Below are 22,503 nucleotides of genomic sequence, written 5' to 3'. Positions count from 1 at the left end.
GAGTTTATATACACACCCAAGGGTTCCTACCTGAGGAGAGAGAGAGAGAGTTTATATACACACCCAAGGGTTCCTACCTGAGGAGAGAGAGAGAGTTTATATACACACCCAAGGGTTCCTACCTGAGGAGAGAGAGAGAGTTTATATACACACCCAAGGGTTCCTACCTGAGGAGAGAGAGAGAGTTTATATACACACCCAAGGGTTCCTACCTGAGGAGAGAGAGTTTATATACACACCCAAGGGTTCCTACCTGAGGAGAGAGAGTTTATATACACACCCAAGGGTTCCTACCTGAGGAGAGAGAGGGTTTATATACACACCCAAGGGTTCCTACCTGAGGAGAGAGAGTTTATATACACACCCAAGGGTTCCTACCTGAGGAGAGAGAGAGTTTATATACACACCCAAGGGTTCCTACCTGAGGAGAGAGAGAGTTTATATACACACCCAAGGGTTCCCACCTGAGGAGAGAGAGAGAGAGTTTATATACACACCCAAGGGTTCCTACCTGAGGAGAGAGAGAGTTTATATACACACCCAAGGGTTCCTACCTGAGGAGAGAGAGAGAGGGTTTATATGCACACCCTGAGGAGAAGGCTGCAATCTGAGGGCCAACCTTAAACACACACACACACACACACACACACACACACACACACACACACACCAGATGTATTGGCCAGTTCTTTAATGACCTCTAGAAGTCCTCTCAGCGCTCCATCTGACACTGAGAGCTGAGCAGAGTAAATTATTACATTCTGCCATAGAGCTTTTTATTTGGACGTTGTACTGGAATTAAAAGTGGAGCAATCAATGAGGGTCAAACACATAACGACAGTGGTAATTCACCACATTTAACAGGAGCAGGCTCAGCTCAGCCTCTCATACACAGAACCTTAGTAACTCTATAGTAACTCTATAGTAACTCTATAGTAACTCTATAGTAACTCTATAGTAACTATATAGTAACTCTATAGTAACTCCATAGTAACTCTATAGTAACTCTATAGTAACTCTATAGTAACTCTATAGTAACTACACTCACACGGGGGAGGAAGGATGGAGAGAGAGAAATGGTGAAAGAGAGAGCGACAGAAAGCGAGGAAACGGAAGAGAATACGAGAGAGAACTTTTATGTAACAAAAGGGAGAAGGAGAAGAGAAAGGGAGATTACTTCATTTTTTTATTTAACCTTTATTTAACCAGGCAAGTCAGTTAAGAACAAATTCTTATTTACAATGACAGCCTAGGAACAGTGGGTTAACTGCAGAACGACAGGTCGGGGATTCTATCTAGCAACCTTTCGGTTACTGGCCCAACGCTCTAACCACTAGGCTACCTGGCGAGAGAGAAAGACAGACAGACAACCTACAGCTGAAACAGTGAACTAACTGTTACAGTGCTGTGGTAGAACTGTACTGAGTTATTATGTAGAGATATTTAGAGCTGTCTGCCTGTACTAGACCCTGCCTGTACTAGACACAACACTCTTTTCATAGAGAGCAGAGCAGTTTCTCCTAGACTAGTGAGTGGGAGGCTGCAGTCTCAGTGTAAGGACCAGCCATGCAGACTCAGTAATAGACTACAGATGAAGGATCTTAATTTGAGCCACTTTGCTACAGAAGGAAAATAATCCTGCATCAACAGGAAATGTGAATTTTTATGTGGATAATAATATATATAATGGATTTTTTTGATACATTTTTCATGAGGGCAAATCAAGTCTGACATTTTAAAGCAGAAATTACAAACTTTAGAAACCTATTTAAACCTTGAATAGACTACAACTTTACATTTTTCAACAACAAAAAAGTGATCAAATTAAGATCCTACACCTGTAGCTGTTCCAGTCAGCCTCAGTAGCACAGCCTCTAATCTGAGTCATCTCACCACCACTTCAATACGAACACATCATCAGCCTGCTTTTGTCCCCACCACTTCATCAACTTCATTCTGTCCTCACCACATCATCAGCCTGCTTTTGTCCCCACCACTTCATCAACTTCATTCTGTCCTCACCACTTCATCAACTTCATTCTGTCCTCACCACATCATCAGCCTGCTTTTGTCCCCACCACTTCATCAACTTCATTCTGTCCTCACCACATCATCAGCCTGCTTTTGTCCCCACCACTTCATCAACTTCATTCTGTCCTCACCACTTCATCAACTTCATTCTGTCCTCACCACTTCATCAACTTCATTCTGTCCTCACCACTTCATCAACCTCCTTCTGTCCTCACCACTTCATCAGCCTCCTTCTGTCCTCACCACTTCATCAACTTCATTCTGTCCTCACCACTTCATCAACCTCCTTCTGTCCTCACCACTTCATCAGCATCCTTCTGTCCTCACCACTTCATCAACTTCATTCTGTCCTCACCACTTCATCAGCATCCTTCTGTCCTCACCACTTCATCAACTTCATTCTGTCCTCACCACTTCATCAGCATCCTTCTGTCCTCACCACTTCATCAACCTCCTTCTGTCCTCACCACTTCATCAGCATCCTTCTGTCCTCACCACTTCATCAACCTCCTTCTGTCCTCACCACTTCATCAGCATCCTTCTGTCCTCACCACTTCATCAACCTCCTTCTGTCCTCACCACTTCATCAGCATCCTTCTGTCCTCACCACTTCATCAACCTCCTTCTGTCCTCACCACTTCATCAGCATCCTTCTGTCCTCACCACTTCATCAGCCTCCTTCTGTCCTCACCACTTCATCAACCTCCTTCTGTCCTCACCACTTCATCAGCATCCTTCTGTCCTCACCACTTCATCAGCATCCTTCTGTCCTCACCACTTCATCAACCTCCTTCTGTCCTCACCACTTCATCAACCTCCTTCTGTCCTCACCACTTCATCAGCATCCTTCTGTCCTCACCACTTCATCAGCATCCTTCTGTCCTCACCACTTCATCAACCTCCTTCTGTCCTCACCACTTCATCAGCATCCTTCTGTCCTCACCACTTCATCAGCCTCCTTCTGTCCTCACCACTTCATCAGCATCCTTCTGTCCTCACCACTTCATCAACCTCCTTCTGTCCTCACCACTTCATCAGCATCCTTCTGTCCTCACCACTTCATCAACCTCCTTCTGTCCTCACCACTTCATCAGCCTCCTTCTGTCCTCACCACTTCATCAGCCTCCTTCTGTCCTCACCACTTCATCAGCCTCTTCCTGTCCTCACCACTTCATCAACCTCCTTCTGTCCTCACCACTTCATCAGCATCCTTCTGTCCTCACCACTTCATCAGCATCCTTCTGTCCTCACCACTTCATCAGCATCCTTCTGTCCTCACCACTTCATCAACCTCCTTCTGTCCTCACCACTTCATCAGCATCCTTCTGTCCTCACCACTTCATCAGCATCCTTCTGTCCTCACCACTTCATCAGCCTCCTTCTGTCCTCACCACTTCATCAGCCTCTTCCTGTCCTCACCACTTCATCAACCTCCTTCTGTCCTCACCACTTCATCAACCTCCTTCTGTCCTCACCACTTCATCAGCCTCTTCCTGTCCTCACCGCACTCATTAATGACTGACTGACAGGGACTGGAAAGGGTATGCTTATATAGGCTAGACACACTCATATTTTTAATTGAACCTTTATTTAACTAGGCAAGTCAGTTAAGAACAAATCCTTATTTACAAAGACGGCCTTCCACCGGCCAAACCCTTCCCTAACCTGGACGACGCTGGGCCAGTTGTGCACCGCCCTATGGGACTCCCGATCACGGGCCGGTTGTGATACAGCCCGGGATCAAACCAGGGTCTGTAGTGTCACCTCTAGCACTGAGATGCAGTGCCTTAGACCGCTGTGCCACCCAAGTAGGCTTGCAGGCAGACAGGCAGCTAGGCAGACAGGCAGCTAGGCAGGCAGAAAGGCAGGCAGGCAGAAAGGCAGACAGTCAGATAGGAAAGCAGACAGACAGGCAGGCAGGCAGAAAGGCAGACAGGCAGGCAGGCATTCAGATAGGCAGGCAGAAAGGTAGACAGGAAGGCAGAAACGCAGATAGGCAGAAGAGGCAGACAGGCAGGCAGACAGACAGGCACACAGACAGGCAGACAGAAAGCCAGACAGAAAGGCAGACAGACAGGCAGGCAGACAGGCAGGCAGAAGAGGCAGGCAGAAAGGAGGGCAGGCAGGCAGAAAAGGAAAGCAGGCAGAAAGGAAGACAGGCAGGCAGAAGAGGCAGGCATGCAGGCAGAAATGCAGACATGCAGACAGACAGGCAGGCAGGCAGGCAGGCAGAAAGGCAGACAGGCACACACACATGTTGAGAGGAAGTAGGAAATGAAAAAAAGAAGGAGGAAACAACATAATGACAGAGAAGAGAAGTGCTAGAAGTCCTCTGGCTGAAGTGCTTTCCAGTAGATGATTTTAACCAGAGTGACATATAATAAGTGCATTCGATTAAGAATGTGTCCACATAGTGTAGACGAGGGACCTGACGTCTAAGCCCCCCTAACTCACTGACCACTACCCCCTGACAACATATCACAACACAGAGACAGACATTCTCTCTGTCTGAAGTATAAAACAAAGGGAGCAGCATGACAAGCATTGTTTCCTATCATAACAACATCCTAATTGGTTTTTCCTCTCCCCTCCTATTATAACAACATCCTAATTGGTTTTTCCTCTCCCCTCCTATTATAACAACATCCTAATTGGTTTTTCCTCTCCCCTCCCCTCCTATTATAACAACATCCTAATTGGTTTTTCCTCTCCCCTCCCCTCCTATTATAACAACATCCTAATTGGTTTTTCCTCTCCCCTCCTATTATAACAACATCCTAATTGGTTTTTCCTCTCCCCTCCTATTATAACAACATCCTAATTGGTTTTTCCTCTCCCCTCCTATTATAACAACATCCTAATTGGTTTTTCCCCTCCCCTCCTATTATAACAACATCCTAATTGGTTTTTCCTCTCCCCTCCTATTATAACAACATCCTAATTGGTTTTTCCTCTCCTCTCCTATTATAACAACATCCTAATTGGTTTTTCCTCTCCTCTCCCCTCCTATTACAACAACATCCTAATTGGTTTTTCCTCTCCTCTCCTATTATAACAACATCCTAATTGGTTTTTCCTCTCCCCTCCCCTCCTATTATAACAACATCCTAATTGGTTTTTCCTCTCCTCTCCTCTCCTATTATAACAACATCCTAATTGGTTTTTCCTCTCCTCTCCTATTATAACAACATCCTAAATGGTTTTTCCTCTCCTCTCCCCTCCTATTACAACAACATCCTAATTGGTTTTTCCTCTCCCCTCCCCTCCTATTATAACAACATCCTAATTGGTTTTTCCTCTCCTCTCCTCTCCTATTATAACAACATCCTAATTGGTTTTTCCTCTCCCCTCCTATTATAACAACATCCTAATTGTTTTTTCCTCTCCTCTCCTATTATAACAACATCCTAATTGGTTTTTCCCCTCCCCTCCTATTATAACAACATCCTAATTGGTTTTTCCTCTCCTCTCCTATTATAACAACATCCTAATTGGTTTTTCCTCTCCTCTCCTATTATAACAACATCCTAATTGGTTTTTCCCCTCCCCTCCTATTATAACAACATCCTAATTGGTTTTTCCCCTCCCCTCCTATTATAACAACATCCTAATTGGTTTTTCCTCTCCCCTCCTATTATAACAACATCCTAATTGGTTTTTCCTCTCCCCTCCCCTCCTATTATAACAACATCCTAATTGGTTGTTCCCCTCCCCTCCTATTATAACAACATCCTAATTGGTTTTTCCTCTCCTCTCCTATTATAACAACATCCTAATTGGTTTTTCCTCTCCTCTCCCCTCCTATTATAACAACATCCTAATTGGTTTTTCCTCTCCCCTCCCCTCCTATTATAACAACATCCTAATTGGTTTTTCCCCTCCCCTCCTATTATAACAACATCCTAATTGGTTTTTCCTCTCCTCTCCTATTATAACAACATCCTAATTGGTTTTTCCTCTCCTCTCCCCTCCTATTATAACAACATCCTAATTGGTTTTTCCCCTCCCCTCCTATTATAACAACATCCTAATTGGTTTTTCCTCTCCCCTCCTATTATAACAACATCCTAATTGGTTTTTCCTCTCCTCTCCCCTCCTATTATAACAACATCCTAATTGGTTTTTCCTCTCCTCTCCTATTATAACAACATCCTAATTGGTTTTTCCTCTCCCCTCCTATTATAACAACATCCTAATTGGTTTTTCCTATCCGCTCCCCTCAATATGGTCTGATGATAGCTCTAAACACACATCTCAACATCACTAAACTCTATGTAATTCAAATCAGCCGGTGGCTAAATGCATGATCTTGATCTATGGATGCGACTCGGGTGGGGACGATGGATGCACACGAGTGGATATAAAAAGATTTCCATCATTGTAAATGAATCAGACACACTTCTTCTAAACCTGCCCAACCACACTGCACCCCCATTACACACTAACACTCAATCATTACATTTCCTTTTCCCAGTTTGTTTCCATTTGATGAAACTTTCATGCTACCTCATCAAGGATGGTGTGCAGGAACGAAGAGGCAGACGTCTAGACAAGGCTTTGAGAGCGACTGGGAGTCAACGCCTGTGGATGTATCATATCCTATCCCCTGGCTTCTGTCAAAGTTTTAAAACCCTCCCCGAGTTATAATAAACTACTGCTATCTAAGGAAGAATGAAGGTTTGGCAGATAGAACACCATCAGGTCGCCAAGACAACACCAAACAACGTTAGATAATAATACAGCAGTAATGAAGAGGTCTGTAAAATATCTGGCTCAGCTAAATCAAATGATGTTGTTTTTCACCTTGTGGTGTTCTTCAATACAGGCCTTCCCTTTGTGGGAGTATAAAACCATATATCCCTGGCTTTCTAACTATTTCCTGCTGTGTCAAAGATCGATTCAAAGTGTCTCGTTGTAAAAGTGTGTAAAATCCGTCTCTCTGCTGTGTAAGGTCACATCTAGCTGTCGTTCATTCTCTCCCTCTCACAGCAGTGTGTAACGTCAAATCATTCTCTCTCTCTCTCTCTCTCATCCTCCCTCTTTCTTTATGCAGTGTGTAGCATACGTTTTTCTCCTTCTCAATCTATCTGCCTTTCTCTCTTTGATGTAGGTAAGGTCACATCTCTCCTGTCTTTCATTCTCCCTCCCTCGCTCCCTCTCTCTCTACTGACGATGTTCATTAGAATGCCATTCAGCAGAGGGGTTCCTTAGCTTCCCAGTTGGCATGGCAATCCACCGCTCCGTCTCATTGGGCGTTCCTACTTAATTATTATTTTGTCACTTGTCAATTAGCAGAGAACAAATTAGACAACTATTACCCTCTTTCAACAGATTTAGTCCTCTTTTGTCCTTCTCTCTAACCTTTGATATCTCTGTCTAGTTCTCAAACTAGACTTTACCACTCTTTCAACTGCCAGGTACTTCACCAAATCAAATACTCACTAAAAGGCAAAAACATTTATGAAAATCAACTCCTATTGATGTCCCTGGGTCAACCACAATGTAATTAACCCTCTCCAGTCTCCCGCCACAAACACTTTAAAAGAAACATCCATCCATTAAAGTCATGGAGAGATAAAAACAGGACTTAATGCTATAGCAACAAATTTCATCAGATGCACTGCAGGTACTCGTGTCTTTAAACGGTTTACTCTGACTGTATTTACTACCTCAGCGGCCTTCGGCGAGGCTGTAATTTTGTGGTAAATGTCAAGGTTGTTGTGCAGGCATGTCATATTTTGTGGTGAAAAATTGCTTATCTGGCAGTGAGCGCTAGTCTCAACAGTATTGAAATCATTATTACAGCGACAACGCTTGTTTATTAATCAAGCCCCCACTGCTGGTAAGCGCATATACGCATATATATAAGATACAAATAAGAAATGTATGAATTATAAATCATGCCTCATCCTTAATTTAGTGTTATGAGTTTCTCTCTTGTTTATTCACGAGCGTTGTTGTGATGGTTTGGAGATGAGCCAGGCAGAATACAAATGAAGAGTTTATCTGAAGTAAACAAGGAGACAGACAGTGGTACAGACAGACAGAAAGACAGACAGACAGACAGACAGACAGACAGACAGACAGACAGACAGACAGACAGACAGACAGACAGACAGACAGACAGACAGACAGACAGACAGACAGACAGACAGAGAGGCAGGCAGTGAAGTGAGAGAGAGATAGAGAGGCAGGCAGTGAAGTGAGAGAGAGATAGAGAGGCAGGCAGTGAAGTGAGAGAGAGATAGAGAGGCAGGCAGTGAAGTGAGAGAGAGATAGAGAGGCAGGCAGTGAAGTGAGAGAGAGATAGAGAGGCAGGCAGTGAAGTGAGAGAGAGATAGAGAGGCAGGCAGTGAAGTGAGACAGAGACGAGACGAGACGAGACTGACAGACAGACAGACAGACAGACAGACAGACAGACAGACAGACAGACAGACAGACAGACAGACAGACAGACAGACAGACAGACAGACAGACAGGCAGGCAGTGAAGTGAAGTGAAGTGAGAGAGAGAGAGAGGCAGGCAGTGAAGTGAGACAGGGAGACGGAGACAGACAGACCGATAGATATAGCCAATATGAAGGTAGAGAAGCAGACAGACAGTCAGTGAGTGAGACAGGGGGACAGAAGACAAGTTGAAAGACAGACAGTGAGACATATAAAGATACATAAAGGGCACAGACAGCTAAACACATTAATAGCACAAACACTCCCATTCTCTGACTCACCTGTGATGTGATAGCTGACTTGGCGGTTCACTGCAGAGCTATCATCGTCTCTAGTGTTGAGCACCGCCACCACCTCGCCAGGGGGGTCGCTCTCGCGCACCGAGCCCAGGTACCTCTCATCCAGGAAGCTGGGCGGGTTGTCGTTGATGTCCGACACGGCCAAGGTCACCGTGGAGGTGGAGGCGAGGGTCAGGGCCTCCCCCAGGTCTGAGGCCACAACCAGGAAGGTGTAGGATGGGCACATCTCGTGGTCCAACTCCTTGAGAGTAGAGATCCAGCCCGTGTTGCTGTCAATGGTGAAGGTCTCTGTGTATTGGTCCGGCTCCCCTTCAGATTGAGCCAATGTGCCTAGGCTGTAGGTAACCTGTCCGTTAGCTCCAGAGTCTGGATCCAGAGCCTGAACCTGGATGATCATGGTGCCGATAGGCATCCCTTCCATCACTGTCGCCTCGTAAGAGTTGGATTCAAATGCTGGCTTGTTGTCGTTCAGATCCAAGACTTTGACTTCTACGTCAACGCTGGTCACAGAGTCCAGCTTTGCCTGCTGGACGGTGGCGGTGACCTTGAAGTGAAAGGAGGTGATGACCTCATGGTCAAGGGGCTTGTCCAGCTTGATGACCCCAGTGTCCCTGTCCACCACCAGGACTCCCTCCAGGTTGTTCTCCCCAGTCTCTCCGTTGACTAGAGCAAATGTGACTGGCAGCGAGGCGTAGCCTGGTGGGGTGATGAGGCGGACGGACCCTAGGGCAGCTCCTATAGGGGTGTCCTCTGGGACGGTAAAGGAGAACTGGGGTTGGGTGAAGGAGGGGATGAGGGCGTCAGGTGCCAAGACGTGGATGTAGACTGATACTAAAGAGTGCTTGACAGGGATGCCTCCATCTACTGCTTTGACAAAGAAAGACAGGACTGAGTTGCGCAGGTGGCTGAAACTCCCCTTGGTGACCATCCAGCCGTTGTCAGGGTCGATCTCTAACATATCCACCACGGGTACGTGTGCCTCGCTGTAGAGCGAGTATGTCACCTTAGAGTTGGCACCATCATCAGGATCATATGCCTGGATCTGGGTCACCAGGAAGCCCTTGCCAACATCAGATTTGACAGAAGCACGGTACTCCACAGCTCGAAAGCGAGGGACGTTGTCGTTGTCATCCACCAGGGAGACCCGGACTGTGCAGTAGGAGGCCCTTCCACCCCCGTCCTGGGCTGCCACCTTGAGGAAAATGTTCTTGTTGGCTGGGTCCTCTCTGTCCAGCTTCTCCAGGGTGGTGATCTGACCATTGGCGTCCACACTGAACTGGTCCTTGCCCACGTCATTGATGAATGAGTAGGTAATCTGGCCAAACACTCCTGGGTCAGCATCGGTTGCCCTCACCTGAAAATAATAGTTAAGTTACTTTCTTTTAGATGGGGTATTGTACATGTCAAACAAAACATATTACAAATACTATTACAAATACAGTATCATGTACATCAAAGCTTCATTCAATAAAACACATATCATTATTTCAATGAATGTTCATATGCTGGATACTTAAAAATGAATGGCTCTTACCTGGATCACCTTGGTTCCTATAGCTGCATTTTCCCGTACCTCTGCCTCGTAGGCATTCAGTTCAAACACAGGACTGTAGAGGTTGGCCCCCAGGACCCTGACGTGCACCTGGGCCGTGCTGGTGAACACCCCATCAGACACGGATACATTCAGACTGTAGGCTTGTTCCATCCTCTGCTTCCTGGGACCAGACAACGTGATGATACCCGTCTTACCATCCATCACAAAGTTCATCCTTTCGTTCCCTGAAAGGATGCTGTACTCCAGTTTGTCAAAGTCTGAGCTGTCAGCATCCGAAGCCTGGATGCAGGTCACAAAATGGCCCCTAGGGGCCAGCTCGCTGACATAGGCCTCGTAGAGAAGCTGGTTGAACACCGGAGGGTTGTCGTTCATGTCGTTCACCACAAGCACGACCGACACTTCACTGCTCAGCGGTGGGAAGCCGTTATCGGTTGCCCTGACAATGAAGTCATAGCGCTGGACAAGCTCGTGGTCGAGCATGCGGGCGGTCAGGATGAGGCCACTGCTGCTGTCGATGTGGAAGTGGTCGGTGCTGTTGTAGGCATCTGTGGGATAGAAAATCTGATAGTGTACGATGTTGTTCTTCTCAGAGTCTTGGTCGGTAGCCACCACTTGCAGCGCTGGAGTGCCGATCATGGCAGTCTCAGACAGAACTGCCTTATAGGACGTTTTTTCAAACACAGGAGGGTTATCATTGACGTCATTAACTGTGACATCTACGTCCACCTCAGCACGGGCGCCGGTCAGGTAGTCTGTGGCTCTGACAGTCAGACGGAAGGATGAGGCAATCTCATAATCCAGGGAGTTGATGACACTGATGACTCCGGTGTCAAAGCCGATGTCAAACTGCAGAGAGGGGTCTCCCTCCACGATGGTGTAGATGATGTTCTGGCCCTCTGGGCTGGTGGCGTTGATTCCTAATATGGGCGTGTGTACCGCTACTTCCTCGTTCACCGTCACTGCATAGAAGGACTTGTCAAAGACGGGCATGGCCTTGTTCACCACGGTGATGGGGAACTCTACGGCGGATGAGAGGGGAGGGTACCCTCCATCCTTGGCATAAACTACCATCTGGTACTCCTGGTTGGACAGGTCAGACTCAAAAGCCTCCTTCAGACGGAGGCCACCCGTCAGCCTGTCGATCTCAAAGTGTCCGTGGTCGTCTTTGAGGTAGTAAGACACCTCTCCGTTGATGCCTTTGTCATGGTCCATGGCGGTGACTCGGAATATGGGCGCACCAGGTTTAGCCTCCACTTGGACAGCAGCGTAATATGGAAGTCCCAGGAACACAGGAGCATTGTCGTTAATGTCCTCTACCTGGACCCTGACCATCACCCTGGCAACACGCAGACGGTCGTGCTCCCTCCCAGCCTCCACCACCAGCTCATAGAACTCCTGCTCCTCACGGTCGAAGGGAACCCCAGTGGTCTGGATTACGCCAGAGGTGGGTCGGATCCGGAAGCGTGTCCCTGGATTTAGTAGGGTATATTTGAGGGGCTCGTTGAGGCGATTCCCCACTGCGTTGACCACGGCCACTTTGGTGATGTTGGTATTGTTCTCCTGGATGGACGACGAGTAGAGGCTGTGGGCAAAGAAGAGGCCAGAGTCCAGCATCTCACGGACGAGAACAGTGACTAGAGCGGTGCTGGAGAACTTTCCATCAGACACTTTGACGTTGAAGCGGAACCGTTCCTTGGAGAAGTTGTTGTTCTTGGCGGTGATGATGCCGCTGGAGGGCTGGATGGCAAAGTGCTCCAGGTTTCCGTCTGTCAGTGAGTAGGTGAGCTCTGTGGGGACATTTTGGTCTGGGTCTGTGGCTGAGACCTGTAATGCCTCTACTCCTATATAGGTGGGCAGCAGCAGGACAGTTTCATAGGCGTTCTGGGTGAAGACAGGTGGAGAGTCGTTTGTGTCGATTACCTGGATGGTGACCTCAGTGGGGCTATCCGCTGTCAGCTGAGGCCTCCCACTGTCCCTCACATGAACATGAAAGTTAAAACTAGCAAACGTCTCGTGGTCCAGGTTAGCGATAGTCCTGATGGAGCCGGTGCCAGAATCCACTTTAAAGAACATCTTGGCTGTGTCCTCAACAATCTGATAGACCAGGAGAGCGTTCTGGTTGCGGTCAGCATCAGTGGCCTTGATGACCAAAGGAGTGTTGTCTGGGTTCAGGACCACACTGTTGATGGGCGCCGCCTCGCTGATACTACCCTGGTAGCGCAGCAGCTGGAACACAGGTGGGTTGTCATTTTCATCCACCACCCGTATGAGCAGGGTGGCGTTGGAGGCCATGCCAGCCATGTTGGTGGCCTGGACGATCAGGTTATAAGATGCTGTGGTTTCATAGTCAAGGGGTTTCTGAGTTGTGATCACGCCGCTGTACTGGTTGATCCTGAAGGTGCGTTCGCTGTTGGCATGTCGGATGTCGTAGGTCAGCGTGGATTGGCTCATGGCGCTCACCGTGGTGACAGAGGTTCCCACAGCAACGTTCTCTGTGACCTCGGCCTGGTACTCGGTCTGGGGGAACTTGGGTCCGGCGTTGTCGGACAGCGTGATTGCGATGCGAACCACAGAGTTGGCAGAGAGTGGCGGGGAGCCATTGTCGGTAACTCTGACGGTGATGATGTAATGGCCGATAGTGGAGAGGTCAAGCTCGCGGGCCACAGAGATGATCCCCAGAACCGGCTCAATCCGGAACGTGTTCCCTGTGTTGCCTAAAGGAAAACAGACATAACAACGAATATTCAGTGATAAAAACTAGTGCAACTAAATCTTTATCAACTGTTTGTATATTGTAATCTATTATCGATATACTGTCTATATCAGGGGTCCACCCACCTATAAGTAGCTTCCCAAACAATTCCGAAAGTACATGCAATTTCACGCGTTCCACCGCAAACTGTCATAAACAAATCTCACATGTATCATACACCACAAGCTCCCAGCTACTATCTAATCAACACAACACTGACATTATCCCACCTCTGGTTAGCAACTATTGGCTTAAAAAGTTAAACCCAACACAATATCTGGCAATTCATTTACAGCAATATTGTCCCTGTCTATCTGTGTGGTGTGCGCTTTGTCTATTGCTCCATGTTTATCCAGTGGATGTGATAACCATCTTGTAGGTTGAAAATAATGGGCATACTTTCCCCAAAACATTGTCAATGAAATGTTAACTGCAAAGTAGGCTTACCTGGCAGAAGCATATCATGAGTAAGTATATAATTTCTATCTATTATTTTCTAACTTTGCCATGAAATGTGTAGCAGCAGTACAGAAACATCGCTAGAACGGCACATTAGACGGCACATTCCTCACATTAGACGGCACATTCCTCTCATTAGACGGCACATTCCTCACATTAGACGGCACATTCCTCACATTAGACGGCACATTCCTCACATTAGACGGCTCATTCCTCACATTAGACGGCACATTCCTCACATTAGACGGCACATTCCTCACATTAGACGGCACATTCCTCACATTAGACGGCACATTCCTCACATTAGACGGCACGTTCCTCACATTCGACGGTAATTAAAGTGCCAGATGCGCAACTAAATTATTAGTTGCGCATCTCTATTTTTCGTTTTTTTCCCCAGACCCCCCCAGAAAATGGTCTTCTGATGGGATTGAAGCACGATATGACATCCCATTTTATTGTTTCTCTATGTATTGTTTTTATTTTTGAGTGTAAAACATTTATAAATCTAAAATAATTGTAAAAATTACTGAGAAAACTGAATTTGGGAAAATCTCACATTTTATAGGCCCCCCTTAGAGTGGTTTATTAACCATTATATTACCAGGTATACTAAGGACCCGGGGAAGAGTTGTAGAGGAGGAGAAGAGAAGAATGTGCCTATTTGAAAGCTAGAAGAAAAAATTGCTTGCACAATGTTTCCTTTTTTAAAAGTAGCTCTCATGCTAGAAAAGGTCGGAGACCCCTGGTCTATATCTATGTATAGTTAGACACACCTTATTATTTTGATAGTTCTAAAACTCTTATTATAAACCCGGGCGGTTCGAGCCCTGAATGCTGATTGGCTGAAAGCCGTGGTATTTCAGACAGTATAATATGGGTATGACACAACATTTATTTTTACTGCTCTAATTACGTTGGTAACCAGTTTATAATAGTAATAAGGCTCCTCGGGGGTTTGTGGTATATGGCCAATATACCACGGCTAAGTGCTGTGTCCAGGCACTCCACGTTGCTTCATGCTTAAGAATAGCCCTTAGCCGTGGTATATTGGTCATATACCATACCTCCTCAGGCCTTATTGTTTAATTACAATGCCATTTCTATAGTTGCTCACCTGATTCCATGGTATAGAGGAGTTCTGCGTTCTCTCCCTTGTCTTTGTCCAGGGCAGTCACCTGGAGCACAGCAGATCCCACTGCTGCAGACTCATAGACCGAACCCTCATACAGAGCGCTGGTGAACACTGGGACATGGTCATTAACATCCTCCACATCCACCAACACTCGGGCCAGGTTCCTCCGGTATGGAAACTCCTGGTCTTTTACCTGAGGGAGAAATGTTTTCTAATCATTGGTCTACCAACGCAGGTGTACAGTATTAGATCTGACACAACTACATTTCTCATTATATAACTGGCATGAGGCAAAATAAACAGTTGCCTATTACAAAATAACGTTCTATGTTTCGGCAATGAATAAACAAACACATAGACTCAATAGGACAACATTACTGGAGTTTCCCTTTAAAACATGTACTGAAGCTTTAACTTCCCATGAAATGAAAAGGGAGTGTCACTGCAAACCATTATGGGTCTTTTGGGACGGAGTAATCCTGTCATCGGGAGAGCAGATGAGAATTAGAGGGCTAATGAGATGTATATTTATGCCCCGATGCGAGACTCTCCACAACAAGTGAATGGGATCAGAGAAAAGGCTTGTCTCATACGAGGCGCCACACAGGGTGAGTATTAATAGAACCAGCATTAGCATCAGAATTAGTGCTAGCTCTGCTGGCAGGATTATGAAACGCTGGCTAGTTCAACACACTTAACACAACCCAAATGGGCCTAGGAGTGATATAATAACCCTAGACTGAATGGTGTTATGGTACTGAGGAAGTGGTAGGCGGAGGATCACTGGGTCCATTGGAGACAATAGAGCTGTTGTGTCTGTGTCTGTCTGTGCCTGTCTGTGTCTGTTCTGTCTGTCTGTGTATGTTGTGTCTGTTCTGAACCGTTATCTTAGACTCTGTAGTGGTTATGTGTAGTCAATGTATTGTATATTGTTAGACCTCTTATCTATTTTGTGCAGGATGATGTTATAATTCTGAGCTACTGATCTTATTGTAGCCTATACTACACATGTACAGATGTACAAACGTACCTGTTTCCAGCACAGCAGGCACTGTCATGGGCACACCGAATGGCAGATATTAAAGATACTATCTACCTGTAGATTTCACCAAATTAAATCAGTGCGCCCGCCTAAAACTGAAATATTTTCCCTCATAACAAATGTCAGGCAGACTTTCCTACCTCGCTTATCAACGCGGTATGATAAAATTCAAAATGACTACATTTGATCTATAATTACATTTCTTCGAGATTTGAGAAAACAGTACAACTACAGTGGTAGGATGAGCATTCATTTCCTATGTTTACTACCCACTGAACCAGAGGAAAGGAAGTAAAACAGAGTGAATGAGGATGATTCATTTCAGAACTAAATACACACACAGTCTGACTCCACCCCCCCCCCCCACACACACACACACACACAAATACACCTAACACTCTCCCAACCAACACAAAACAGTTCCAGTCAGATCACTCTCACATCTCTCTTTCGCAAATTCCTTTTATCGCTCTCCCCAACACACACAGACACACACACACACACAAACACGGTCATGGTTCCTTAAACCGTCTCATTCCCCTGACGAGGGTGAGACGTTGGTTCATTGCTCTCAGTAATTAGTGTAACTGCTTAATGATGAGTTCAGGTAAAATGAGAACACAGACATAGAAGTAGTCTGTCTCTGGCAGGAGAGCTGAGTTACATTAGAATATTAACCTGCTAGAATAAAGATAATGCTCTTGACCCACTCTACATCTCTACTGTCCTTTCTCCTCTCCTCTGCTCTCCTCTGCTCTCTTCTCCTTTCCCCTTCTTTTCTTTTCACTCCTCTGACAGTTTCAACACATCCATGACCAACGGAGGGATTTTCATGCAGAATCTTAAAAGGTAATGTGACCAAATAACACAAATGGAATCCTCCCTTACAACGAGATTGACTCTGTACCGGTACCCCCTGTATATAGTCTCGCTATTGTTATTTTACTGCTGCTCTTTAATTACTTGTTACTTTTATTTCTTATTCATATTTTTTTTAACAGCATTGTTGGTTAGGGGCTTGTAAGTAAGCATTTCACTGTAAGGTCTACACCTGTTGTATTCAGTGCATGTGACTAATACAATTTGATTTGATTCAAGATAACCAAACCATATTTGATACAACAGTAATGGTATCAGTCTCTTACCATGACAGTGAGAATGTGCTGTGCTCTAGCCTCGTGGTCCAGTCTCTCTGTAGTATACATCGTGCCAGTGTTGGGGTCAATACGGAACAGACGCAGGCTGGAGGGGTCGATGGCGCTGTGGAGGGAGTAGGTGAGACGGTGGCGCTCGTCACGGTCCGACGCTAACACCTGGACCACCTCCGTCTCCGGGGGTGTGTCCTCAGAGATGGTGATGTCATAGGTGGGCTGGGAGAAGACAGGTGCGTTGTCGTTGTTGTCCAACACTGTGATGTGGACCTAAAAAGGAGTGGGAGAGAGGGGGGTTGTGGGTAGGGTTAGGCCAATATGTCGTAGTATTAGAACACACAAGCGTTTTGTCTTCAGTCTTCAGTGGGAGTGAAGGGTAGGCCATAACATATACAGTACCATTGATAAGGTTGGACACACCTACTCTTTATATTTACTATTGTCCACATTGTAGAACAATAGTGAAGACAACAAAACTATAAAATAACACATGGAATCATGTAACAAACAAAAAAGTGTTAAACAAATCAAAATATATTTCATGTTTGAGATTCTTCAAAGAAGCCACCCTTTGCCTCGATGACAGCTTTTCACACTTTTGGCATTCTCTAAACAAACTTCATGAGGTAGTCACCTGAAATGCATTTCAATTAACAGGAGGGCCTTGTTAAAAGTTAATTTGTGGAATTTCTTTCCTTCTTAATGCGTTTATGCCAATCAATTGTGTTGTGACAAGGTAGGGGTGGTATACAGCCCTATTTGTTAAAAGGCCAAGTCCATATTATGGCAAGAACAGCTCAAATAAGCAAAGAGAAACAACAGTCTATCATTACTTTAAGACATGAAGGTCAGTCAATCCGGAAAATGTCAAGAACTTTAAACGTTTCTTCAAGTGCAGTCGCAAAAACCATCAAGCACTATGATGAAACTGGCTCTCATGAGGACCGCCACAGGAAAGGAAGACCCATAGTTACCTCTGCTGTAGAGGATAAGTTCATTAGAGTTACCAGTCTCAGAAATTGCAGGCCAAACTAATGATAAAATATATATATATATATATTTAACTAGGCAAGTCAGTTGGGAACAAATTCTTATTTACAATGACAGCCTAGGAACAGTTTGATAACTGCCTTTTTCAGGGTCAGAATGACAGATTGTTTACCTCTTCAGCTTGGGGATTCGATCTAGCAACCTTTCGGTTACTGGTCCAACACTCTAACCACTAGGATACCTGCCGCCCCTTCTCTGCTTCACACAGTTCTAGTAACAGACACATCTCAACATCACCTGTTCAGAGGAGACTGCATGAATCAGGCTTTCATGGTGAAATTGCTGCAAAGAAACCACTACCAAAGGATACCAATAATAAGAAGAGACTTGCTTGGGCCAAGAAACATGAGCAATGGACATTAGACCGGTGGAAATCGTTCATTTGGTCTGATGCGTACAAATTTGAGATTTCTGGTTCCAACCATCGTGTCTTTGTGAGACGCAGAGTAGGTGAATGGATGATCTCTACTTGTGTGGTTCACACCGTGAAGCATGGAGGAGGTGTGGGGGTGCTTTGCTGGTGACACTGTCAGTGATTTATTTAGAATTCAAGGCACTCCTTAACCAGCATGGCTACCACAGCATTCTGCAGTGCTACGCCATCCCATGTGGTTTGCGCTTAATGGGACTATCATTTGGTTTTCAACAGGACAATGACCCAACACACCTCCAGGCTGTGTAAGGACTATTTGACCAAGGAAAGTGATGGAGTGTTGCATCAGATGACCTGGCCTCCACAATCACCCGGCCTCAACCTAATTGAGATGGTTTGGGATGAGTTGGACCGCAGAGTGAAGGAAAAGTCTTTCAAGACTGTTGGAAAAGTATTCCAGGTGAAGCTGGTTGAGAGAATGCCAAGAGTGTGCAAAGCTGTCATCAAGGAAAAGGGTGGCTACTTTGAAGAATCTCAAATATACAATATATTTAAATTTGTTTAAAACATTTTGGGTTACTACATGATTCCATGTGTGTTATTTCATAGTTTTGATGTCTTCACTATTATTATACAATGTAGTAAAAATAAAGAAAAACCCTTGAATGAGTAGGTGTGTCCAAACTTTTGACTGGTATTGCGCATTCAGTCAGATACTATATTCAGTTCCGTGTCATACAGTACATATTCGCGAGTCTGTCACAACTATTATTTAATAACACGTTTTTGCAGTTCATGTATTTATATACTTGAAAAAGAAAAGGAGAGCCGAACACTCTAGGAGCTCAGATGCAATGATTTAATAACCTAATATAATCTTGGTGGTTTTAGCCCTGAATGCTGATTGGCTGGCAGCCGTGGTATATCAGACCGTATGCCACGGGTATGACAAAACATTTATTTTTACTTCTCTAATTACATTGGTAACCAGTTTATAAAAGCAATCAGGCACCTCAGGGGTTTGTGGTATATGGCCGATATACCGTGCCTAAGAACAGCCCTTAGCCGTGGGAAGTTAAGCCTGGGAATTTTGCTTAAATTCATCAAAAACGTTAGCTTATAACAGTGAACCTTTTTTGTGGTATACACAAAATGCAATTCTAGGTCTTGTGGCATATTTTGGTTAAACTATCCACAAACTCAATGGAATTGCAACCCTCTGCATGCACAGTGCATTTTTCCATCACATGTGCAGCTGATTCTCAAGATCTTGCACACTATTGAGATGCTATCTAATCTTATCAGGAAAATGCCACGGGCACTATCTGATGTGTGGAGACATTTCACTGCAGCTAATGTAGAAGGAAAAGCTGCGTACAATTTCAAATCATATGTGAAGAATGCAACAAAGATGCAGAATCATCTGGCCAAGTGCATAAAGTTCCCTCAGCGCTCACAACAAGCAACCTCTGACAAAAGTCCCTCTACTTCTATCCGAGGTGAAAATGATGAATCAGACACCTTATCGATAGCAACAGCTCATGGTCTTCCTTGAATCAGAAGTCCTACCTTCAAATCACACCCATTGGCTGTGCTGCTCATGCATCAAATCTGCTCCTCAAGGACATCATTGCACTGAAAACAATGGAAACACTCTACAAGAGAGCCAAGGAACTGGTTAGATATGTGAAGGGTCATCAAGTTATAGCAGTAATCTATCTCACCAAGCAAAGTGAGAAGAATAAGAGCACCACATTGAAGCTGCCCAGCAACACCCATTGGGGTGGTGTTGTCATCATGTTTGACAGTCTTCTGGAGGGGAAGGAGTCTCTCCAAGAAATGGCCATATCACAGTCTGCTGATACAGACAGCCCCATCAAGAGAATCCTCCTGGATTATGTATTTTGGGAGAGAGTGGTAAGCAGCCTGAAACCTATAGCAGTAGCCATTTCATGGACTGAGGGAGACAATGCCATCCTGTCTGATGTTCAGACTCTACTTGCAGATGTAAGAGAAGAAATCTGTACTGCCCTGCCCACTTCACTGTTGCTCCAAGCAGAGGAAACTGCAGTTCTGAAATACATCAAAAAGCGTGAAGATTTCTGTCTGAAGCCCATACACGCCGCAGCATACATGTTGGACTCCAAGTATGCTGGCAAGAGCATTCTGTCTGGTGCAGAGATCAACAAGACCTATGGTGTCATCACTACCATGTCTCGCCACCTTGGCCTGGATGAGGGCAAGTATCCTGGCAGTCTGGTGAAGTATACTTTCCCCTGTTGCCTCCATCATCCTCCAAATCCCACCAACATCAGCCGCCTCAGAGTGCAACTGGTCCTTGTTTGGGAACACACACACCAAAGCACGCAACAGGCTGACCAATACAAGGGTTGAAAAATTGGTGGCCATCTGGGCAAATTTGAGGCTTTTGAGCCTGACAACGAGCCATCCTCAACAAGGTTGGAAAGTGACAGTAAAGGTGGATATTGAGGTGGACATTGAGGAGGTCCAGGGAGAAGACATAGAAGCCTGAGAGGAAGACAACCAAAGCTTTAGTTTCTAGACTATCATTTTACAGATGTATGTTGAAAACGTTTTTGGGAGATGCGATGGATCATTGGGGATCAGTCAATATTCCCTTTCTTTTGTTGTTCAGTGAAATCATCCCATGTGAAGAGTCAACTCATTTAATTAAAGTTCAATTCAAAACTATTTTTAATTTTTATTTCTATTGGAAGGATTTAATCATTTGCAATTATGTCTACTTATGATAAGGTAAAAGGTTAATGTTTCTGTCTACATATGATATGGTAAATATATCCAATGCAGAAAACATCTACATTTAATGGTATTAATATTAACTTGCATATATTTCTGTTAATTCCCATATTTTCCCATTAATTCCCATATATTCCTGTTAATTCCCATGAAAAGTTTCCACCTCTGAATTTTCCCCAAAATGTGCAACCCTAATTGGCCATATACCACAACCCCTCGTGCCTTATTTTTTAAATAACCAACGTTTCGACAGACAAGCTGTCTTCATCAGGGTATAATGACAAACACTGCAGATCATTAGTTTATATCATTTCAAAGGACACACAGGTGTCTGTAATCATGGCTGGGTGTGGCTTGATATATTGGTTAATTTATAGATATAAATAGAACATATAAAAACCATGAATGGATAGCATACGATCATAGATGCAATTTGGCTACATAAGCCTATAAACATTTACAATGAATAGCAAATTCACAAGAATGTATTTATATACGCCATGTTTGCTGACGTGCTTGTTGCGTTGCGTGTCATGTACTGTGTTGACGGTTGATGACTCATGGAAACCTTGTGAATCAAGAACAGCATATTCCCACCGCCGGTGACAAAGGCTGTCGTGTTGCGTAAGAAGGGCGTAAGGCGTATTGAGAGGCCGACGGCAGAGAAGGCTAAATATAAGACAGAAGCAGCAGCTGTCTTCCTGCCGGTGAACAGTGGAGATTTCCCCCATTGGGCATCACGCTGACGTTCCATCTGTGATGTTGAAGAAGGGAACTCAGCCTCTCATGACTGGCTCTACTGTCAGCACGTCTTACAGGTGTGTGTGGGCCAGGAGGATACGTGTGTACACCCATAGTGATTTAGTCAGCACATCTTGCATTTCGATTTTTTTTGTCATTTAGCAGACGCTCTTATCCAGAGCGAGCATTTCGCTACACTCGCAATAACATCTGCTAAATATGTGTACGTGACCAATAACATCTGCTAAATATGTGTACGTGACCAATAACATCTGCTAAATATGTGTACGTGACCAATAACATCTGCTAAATATGTGTACGTGACCAATAACATCTGCTAAATATGTGTACGTGACCAATAACATCTGCTAAATATGTGTACGTGACCAATAAAAATCATCTGCTAAATATGTGTACGTGACCAATAAAAATCATCTGCTAAATATGTGTACGTGACCAATAAAAATCATCTGCTAAATATGTGTACGTGACCAATAAAAATCATCTGCTAAATATGTGTACGTGACCAATAAAATTTGATTTGAAGTAGTGAGTGAATACATTTTAATACCTTTTTCATACTGGTCCCCCATGGGAATCAAACCCACAATGCTGGCACTGCAAGCACCATGCTCTACCAACTGAGCTACACAAGATTATCTTGCATGGGTGTGTAGGGACTGTATGTGTG

General features: G+C 44.9%; 1 protein-coding gene across 6 annotated transcripts in view; it reads right to left on the bottom strand.

Annotated features, from left to right (window-relative positions):
• LOC115163664 (protocadherin Fat 3) overlaps window positions 1-22,503 on the bottom strand; it is a 325,153-nt gene that overhangs the window by 48,105 nt on the left and 254,545 nt on the right. For all 6 annotated transcript variants that reach the window (XM_029715717.1, XM_029715715.1, XM_029715718.1 and 3 more), the window contains 4 exons: window positions 16,865-17,140; window positions 14,660-14,870; window positions 10,311-13,045; window positions 8,759-10,130 (listed from right to left, as the gene is read on the bottom strand). In XM_029715717.1, the coding sequence (XP_029571577.1) occupies window positions 8,759-10,130; window positions 10,311-13,045; window positions 14,660-14,870; window positions 16,865-17,140 (4,594 nt within the window). The remainder of the gene's footprint in view (window positions 1-8,758; window positions 10,131-10,310; window positions 13,046-14,659; window positions 14,871-16,864; window positions 17,141-22,503) is intronic.

This window comes from Salmo trutta, chromosome 26 (assembly GCF_901001165.1).
Source record: "Salmo trutta chromosome 26, fSalTru1.1, whole genome shotgun sequence".
Taxonomy (NCBI): domain Eukaryota; kingdom Metazoa; phylum Chordata; class Actinopteri; order Salmoniformes; family Salmonidae; genus Salmo; species Salmo trutta.
Note: the sequence above shows the minus strand (reverse complement) of the source record. Positions and strands in the feature narration are given on the sequence as shown.